The sequence below is a fragment of the Malus domestica genome, chromosome 11 (genome assembly GCF_042453785.1).
Source record: "Malus domestica chromosome 11, GDT2T_hap1".
Classification (NCBI taxonomy): Eukaryota; Viridiplantae; Streptophyta; class Magnoliopsida; order Rosales; family Rosaceae; genus Malus; species Malus domestica.
Genome location: NC_091671.1, coordinates 12,817,267 through 12,825,536, shown reverse-complemented (window position 1 = coordinate 12,825,536; position 8,270 = coordinate 12,817,267). Strand labels below are relative to the sequence as shown.

Sequence of the window (8,270 nt, the reverse complement as noted above, 5' to 3'; positions counted from 1 at the left end):
TACTTGTACGTATATTCCGGATTTTATGAATTTTTTCCTTCTAGATATGGTGAAAGTAAAAGCATGTAATTGATCATTCATTCATATGATTGTGTTTACTATTTGCCATAATTATACAAGAGCTTTAGATCTTTGTAATTGTAAGGTATAACCGCTAACCACCCCAAATCCAGAATTGCAAGCTACGCCAAACCCCAAAAACTCCCCACGTACCTCTCACTCCACCACCACCCCCTCTTATTTTCTCTGCATGATGTCCCACCCACAACATGATGAACCTCATCATCATCGTCATCAGCCTGAAAGCTCTCTCTCATCACCATCTTCTCTCAAAGTTCTTTCCATTCATCAAATCAAACGTCAACAGCAGAAACAACCAGTAGCAGCCACCCTTATAAAGTCCTCACACCAACGCTACTTTGAATATATCCAAAACCTCACCAAAAATACTGCCAATAATATCTTACCCTCTTGGCTTTACTTTGCTTCTTGTAGGCGCTGGAGTTGGCTGAAGTTAAAGGCTTTGTTCATGGCGAGCCCCGGCAACTTGTCCGTTCGCACTCCATCGGAGATTGTAAGTTCCATATAAATCCATGACGCTATTGATCATGCTGTTAAAAATGTAATTACATAATACATACCATCTGTAATATCTTTACAATTTATTTTGGTTAGTCTTGAGAGTAGTACTCTTTGTCGCTAGCTATTTCATGATCAATTTCTTATGCATGAGAGTTTGTTAATTCGGAAATACAGAGAAACAAGAAACTTTCGGGGCAACGATGGAGGGAGCTTGAAAGAGAGGTACGTAGGATGGTATTCTAGTCCATCTCTGAATATTAATATTTGATTAAAGTTGTTTAAACAAAGAGTATCTAGCAATTTGGCACTATTAGATTAGCAGTGAGATTTTATTACACCCGAAACATAAATGGTACACGTGTCATAATACAAGTAAAAGAACACTAAAAAATTTATCATCTCTCTACTTATATTATAACACGTATTGTGCTGACTCGTATTTCAAAAACATAGAAAAATCTCCCAATTTAGATATTGGCGCTCAAAGCAAGTATATTTTATTAGTTTACACACATGATAGGAGTTACAAATGTATACAAATTCGATTAAATACTTGCTATCATTTTTAGGCCTCCATAACTATTTACCATTATATTTCGTCAAGCTTTCATGGTTTATCTTTCAAACTTTTGGTTCTTCCAGCTGGGGAGCCATATTTTTAAAAGAGAATATGAACTTAATATCAATTGGATTCCCATGGCCAATTTAGGACATCTCTTTGTCAAGGAAACGAAATCAAAAATGTTTGAACTGTCACTATTGAAGTGTAACTTTTGAAAAAGTGGTCCTTACCCAGCATCACCAGTCTGTACTGATATAGCAAACTCATGACTGCTAATCAGTTTCAATTCGTTCCCCAAAACCTTGAAGTAATAAATGAGAACCATACCCCTTAGTGTAATCCCGTACCAGCATTCTACATCAATGAAAATCTTACATTTCACCATAATTATATTAACTAATTCCGGTAAACCACCGCACCGCCATTTTTATCAACCAATAATCTTGAACCACTTAAGAGTTAAGACCGAATCATACCGATCAGCTGGGCTCGCATTTAGTTGTAACCTGTTTTATCTGGGGATTGGTTGGGTTTGATTTAGTTTGGTGGGTTATTTTTGTTGGAATTATTTGGTTTGTAACTTGGAAATTGAAAGCTTGAACTTTGAACCCTTATGCGGCTTCTAGAAAGCATGCTATTTGATTTTCTGGGTTTGGCGTGGTATGATCTGCCAAGAAAATTGGTTGGCCTTGCCTCTGTAGGGCTGCAGCAACGGAGAAGAAAGAGAATAAGGTTAAGCGGTGGTGGGACCAATAAAACAAAAGTGGAGTGTGGGATCCGTTTTTAATTGGTTATCTCCTATTATTTTTCTTTAACCTTCAATTTTAATTAGAAAAAAGGTTGTAGTATCTAGTACTAAAGAAAAACTTATAATTTCCTTTTCAAAAAAAAAAAAAAAAAAAAAAAAAAAAAAAAAAAAGAAGAAAAACTTATAATTTTGTATAACAAAAATTTGTAAGTAAGAAATTTTAAATTTTTACTTTCGTGGATGACAAATTTGATACTAAATTTCTCTTAATCTAAGTTTAGTAGTCTTAAACTTTTCTCACAATCTAAGTTTAGTAGTCATATAACGTATCATTCATCTTCTAGACCATGATAAGAGAGTTGCATTGACAAGTTTCTTATAGGTTTCTTTGCTTCAAAGAATGCTGAACCAAGAAGAGAAAGTACACGAGGTTTTGGGCCAAGTTCAGAATCGGAAAAATGGTGACTCTGCTATTTCCATCCCAAAATTTCTTCCTCCCAAGGTACATTGATCTTCTTCCTTTTAAGCCACCCCATGCGGCTGACTTTTATTTTTATGCAGGGGATTTTTTGAAAGTTAGATGATTTATACGAAGTTATATTACAAATGTTTAAGAATTAATTATAAATCATACGTTAGATACTATATCTTGCATGGCATGCATGTTATATGGTTAGATCCTATAAGTAAGTCAAGATTAGACATTGGACATTATATATATGCTTCCACCTAATGAATAGTTATGATTTACAATTTGCCAGCATATATACGTTGCAGATGTATTAACTCATCACTCATGGATATTCTTCGGAACAAATAGATAAATTCAAAATGATTAAGACATCCAATTATAATGAAAACAAATATGGAGAAATTAAGTTTCCATCATATTTTTTCTACTTCATTAATTAAAACCTTATTCCTTTTCAAATTTTGATCAAGGTCCTTCGGTTTTAATAAACGCCATTAATTATTCAAAAACAAAATATTTACATGTCAAGATAACTAAGTTTTATTTTAAATATATTCATTTAGTGTTAGAAACGTTACAGTTGATATATTATATTTATGGCTAAACTTTTTATCATATATTTCTATTTCTAGTTTAAATTGTACCAATTTTCTTTTAAATTTTAATTTGTACCCATATATTAATTTCTTTTTGTCCCTTATTTTTTAAACCTTTATTTGTACTCATAATTTTTTAACCTTTTATTTTTACCCATAATTTATTTATAATGTACCTTTTTTTTTTTTTACAAATGTACCACTTTGTTATATAAAATGTATCCCTATTTTTTTTGTAAGTACCATTTTTTATGTAAAATGTACCAATTTTTTAATGTAAAATGTACCATTGTTTTTTCAATATAAAATGTACCATTGTTTTTTCAATATAAAATGTACCCATTGTTTTCTATATAAAATGTACCCATGTTTTTATGTAAATGTACCAATTTTTTATATGTAAAATGTAGCCAAATTTTATCATATAAATGTACTCATTTTATAAAAAAAAAAATCCCATTTTTTTTATAATCTAGAATGCACCCATAAGCAATTATTACCCATAAGCAACTTTGAACAATTAAATTGGTAGTGTAAATGAAAGCAAAAATAAGATAAAATGGTTGAGTCTTTATTGGTATTATTGCATCTCTTTTATTATTATGTCATTTATGTAGAAGGAGAGGGACTTCAATAAAAAATCTAAAATGCATAAGGTTTGAATATATAACATTTAGGGACCAGAGACCGCAACTAAACTATCCCAAAAAATATATAAGAATACGGTGCTTCAAAGAAACACTAACATGACTGCCATTTAAACTAGCATTTTAGAGAGGATTTTTGGTTTCCATTTTGGCTATGGGAAGACCTAAAATCACCCATATGTCCGATTTGGGTGATTTATTTTTGTAAAAATGATCTTTGAAAAAAAGACCTAAACACTAGATAGTTCAAAATGTTGAAATATAATGGAGTGAGCCCTTCAACAGCGTCCCTCAAACAAACTTGTTTAAGGAATCCCAACTGACTCAACAGAGGATCACTGTATATATGTACCAAAAAAATTAGGGAACTTTAACGAAAAACTCTGGGTACTGTTCACTTTAACGAAAAACCACATATTTACACTACAAAGTCAATCCTGATACTATTCATTTTACACTTTATTTTGTCCTTATCTTTAAAACTCAAAGTTTTCAAATCATTTTCATTAGTTTTCCTAAAAAAAAAAATGATGTCCATAAAATTACTTTATTGTTCTACGAGCATATAACTACTTATTGTTCATAAAAGAGTAAATATAATACTGTCTCTATGAGTAATGCAGATGAAGGAGATTTTGGCAGAGCTAGCTATGGTTGAAGGAGAAATTGCTCGACTTGAAGGCCAAATCAGGCAACTTCATCCTGGATTGAAGCATGAACAAGAAGCTACAAAGGAATCAAAACCCATTCCTCGTGCATCAAATATAGTAATGCCAAGTCCCATGCACAAAAGTGTTAACAATGAGAGCCAGAGAATGGCGTATTATGAGACCAAGGCGTTGCATTTCATAAGTAAAGCTATCAAAGGTGATTATGATCATTTTAACGACCTTAGTCAGAACGAGAAAATTGGAAACTCGAGAGGATTTTCTGATCAGAAAGAAAATTATTTCTATGAGGATGTTAAATTTGGAAATAAGTTTCCGAGAAAAAACGGAATTTTGAGGGCACTCTCTCCCCTGCGAGCCCCAAGACATCCATCACCCAAGGTATGCCCTAACTTGTTGCATTCCATTTAATTCTGTCTTTATAGTTTAAAAATAATTATTGTATGCGTCGGTTATATGCAACAACCTTTTGTTATAATATGCATGCGGATCTAACTGATACTAAACATGCATGTTTTGAGAGGGAGATTTATCGCGTTGTGTATAACTGGTTGCATCCAAAAGTTATTTTTCCTTTTTTTATTTTATCATGCTAGGTAAAATGGACTACTAGTTTTGTTAATTGCATGAGACCAATCAATTTTCAAAATGTTATGCCCCTAGATACGTATCACTAATTAATCGATGGTTTTTTGTTCTTTTTATTTTTCCAGCTAAAAGAATGTAATCCAGGGATTACTTCAGAACTCCAACCAAAATCTCTACCAGTTCCAACACAATTAGAAGAGAACAGCCATAACTGGCAACCAAACAGGCTCTCTGAGGAAATCATGAAGTGCCTAAACTTCATATACATTAGGCTGCTTAGAACAACAAGAACAATGGAGTTAGAGAAGTCAGGCCCCATTTCAAGGTCTGTCAACTCTTCTATAACCTCAAGAAGCTTCAGAGATGATACCGGTGTAAACTCATTGTTACAAAAGGAATCAAGGCAACAAGACCCTTATGGCATCTTCAATGTGGAAGAGTGTATTCCTAGAGACATTGGCCCTTACAAGAACTTGGTTACTTTCACCTCAATCTCTATGGACCCAAAATCCTTTTCAGCCTCCAACTCTTTTCCTTTACTAAAAAAATTAAGGTACGTAACTACGTATATAGTTGTCATTCAGTACTATGCTATGGTGGTATTCATTTTCACTTGGAAGTGAGAGGTTTTAGGTTCGAATCTTGTAGATGGCGAATTCGATACGAACTTAGGCTGCCCATTATGTGGCTTAGCCGAGCTCCCTCTCCGCTTAGTGTAAAAATTTGTACTAAAAAAAAAAAAAAAAAAAACCTACGTATATAGTCTCCACTACTTCCAAGTTGTTTTTATGTTAGTGATTGTAACACTGTCACATGGTACCAGATCATGACTTTTTTTAAAAATTATTTTCCCTATTATCCTATTGCATCACAGGGTATTGATGAACGATCTCCAGGTGGTGGATTTGGGGTCCTTGACATACCAACAGAAGCTAGCATTCTGGATCAACATTTACAATGCTTGTATCATGAATGTAAATGTGTAAAAAAAAAAAAAAAGCTATTAATTTTGAATTAAGAGACGTCAATATGAATTGTGACTATTCCTGTTCAAGCTCATGTTGGATTACTGATTTTTTTTTCATTTCTCAGGGTTTTCTCCAGTACGGAGTGCCTGCTTCGGTGGAAAAATTACTCACATTGATGAGCAAGGTAAGCTCCAAAATTTAGCTGAAATTAAGCATCAAATTGTTATATATATGAAATTAGGCATTGACTGGCAGAAAACGACTTTAGATATTGGCTCAGAAGTTTATTTCCTTATTAATCTAACGAATAACGAATGATATTTGATTCAGGCAACTCTAAATATAGGGGGTAAGATTTTAAATGCTGAATCCATAGAGCATTACATTCTGAGGAAGCCAGCACCTTCCAGTATGCAAGAGGTAAATATGACTGATCCTACGAATCAAATACATGTTTTATCAGTAGTTATTGTATTAGTATAAAAGATCTCAATATATCATGTGATCATAGGCGTTTCAGAATGGTGACACAGACGATAAATCCGCTGTTCACGAACTCTATGGTCTCGATTCCCTGGATCCCAATGTCACATTTTCTCTGTGTTGTGGAACTCGTTCTTCTCCTGCGGTAAAATTGCATATAAACGATCTAACATTGCATTTCATTGGTGTGCTATTATCACGATTTTTTATTTATTTATTTTTTCTGGAAAATAATGTTAATTTTTTCAGGTGAGGATATACACAGCCGACGGTGTCATAGCTGAGTTGGAGAAATCAAAGTTGGAGTACCTGCAAGCATCAATTGTGGTGACTACCTCAAAGAAAATTGTGATCCCAGAACTACTTCTAGGAAACTTGCTTGATTTTGCTGTGGATGTGGACTCACTAGTTCAGTGGGTTTGCCACCAGTTACCAACATCTGGATCATTGAGAAAATCAATGGTGGATTGCTTCAGGGGCCACATTAGCAGGGGCAAGATTAGTACGACTATTGAGAAAATGTCATATGATTTTGAATTTCAGTACATACTGGCCATTTAGTCAAGTCCCTGGTTAATTGTCTTGATTTGGTGTTAACTATCATGTATACCAAGTGTTTATATGAATAAATCAAGGATTGGATTATGGATATATTTATCATTGCCATTAGTTGAATGTGTCATTTCCACTTCTATTATTTGGACTAGGTATTGTAATTATTTCGTTTCATGACTGTCTCAACGTTACTAACATACACCAAATAAAAGAGTGTGGGTTTATGTTATAATATGTTATAATATGTTATAAAGTCCCTGGTTAACTGTCTCAACGCTTGATGCGAAATACCCATTTATTTGGCAAAACATTCATGGAAGCATTGCGGTGCGGGGAACACGTAAGAGTCGAAGTGTCGGCACGCTGGAGAGCATTAAATTCTTTAGACATGGCCTGACGCCATTTCGGATATTTGTTGGCCTGGCTAAAGCATGTGGGCTCAATGGAAGGGAAGCGTTAGTTGAATCAAGTGTAGCAGAATGGGCAGACTTGGAATTAGGCTTAAGAGAAACTGTCTTTGACCTTGTTACCATGGAGAGGGATGAAGGAACTGATGAGAAGATGAGGCCGCAACAGTGGGAGGAGGCGGCAAAGTGGCTGGTGGTGCAATATTGAGTGGTGGTACAGGTAGTGCACCAAGCCCAAATATGCCAACTAATTAATGAAGCGTATAATATATGTAAGTAGTTATAAGTTATAACTAAGAATACGATGTATGATCCGCAGTAGTGGTGAAGATACAGGGGCAAGAAATAAGTGGCATTTCTGTTAGCAGTCCCACATCTGTGGGGTAAAGAAAATCAATGACTTTAAATAGGATTACCCCTCTAACTAATACTGAGGCTTTTTGTGGTAAAATCCCACACTTGACAGATTGGGCATATGATAAAGTTAGGGACAATATCAGTGTCATTAGAGTGGCCCCTTAGGTCCGTCGATCTTAAAGAATTCTAACATGGTATCAGAGCCCACGGTTACGGGCGGGTTACGAGCCCGTGCAAGCCAACAAGCTTGTCACTAGGAAGTATGGGCTTGGAAATAAGCTTGGACTCTTAACATAGAGTCTGCCTCTGAGTTCATAAGAGTCACTTTCTGAAAAAAAAAATTGAAAACAAGTTTGGACTCCATTGGAGGCGACATCTAAGTTTCAATTGCCGATGTGTGGATCTCCATGTATGAACTACTAAATGAAAGTCACTTCCTGAAAAAAGATTGAAAACAAGTTTGGACTCCATTGGAGCCAACCTTTGAGTTTCAATTGCCGATGTGTGGATCTCCACGTATGGACTACTAAATGAGAGTCACTTCCTAAAAAAGATTGAAAACAAGTTTGGACTCCATTGGAGTCGACCTCTGAGTTTCAATTGTCAATGTGTGGATCTTCACGTCTGAACTACTGAA

At 34.7% G+C, this 8,270-nt stretch overlaps 1 protein-coding gene across 1 annotated transcript; it reads left to right on the top strand.

Moving 5' to 3' along the window:
• The first annotated feature begins 238 nt into the window (after nt 1–238).
• Nucleotides 239–6,965, top strand: LOC103447908 (uncharacterized). Its single transcript, XM_008387124.4, has 11 exons — nt 239–399; nt 496–574; nt 757–804; nt 2,275–2,394; nt 4,231–4,656; nt 4,989–5,416; nt 5,738–5,837; nt 5,956–6,015; nt 6,162–6,251; nt 6,343–6,459; nt 6,564–6,965. The coding sequence occupies exons 1-11, from the start codon at nt 251–253 to the stop codon at nt 6,873–6,875; spliced, it is 1,929 nt and encodes a 642-aa protein (XP_008385346.3). The 5' UTR covers nt 239–250; the 3' UTR covers nt 6,876–6,965.
• Nucleotides 6,966–8,270: the final 1,305 nt, after the last annotated feature.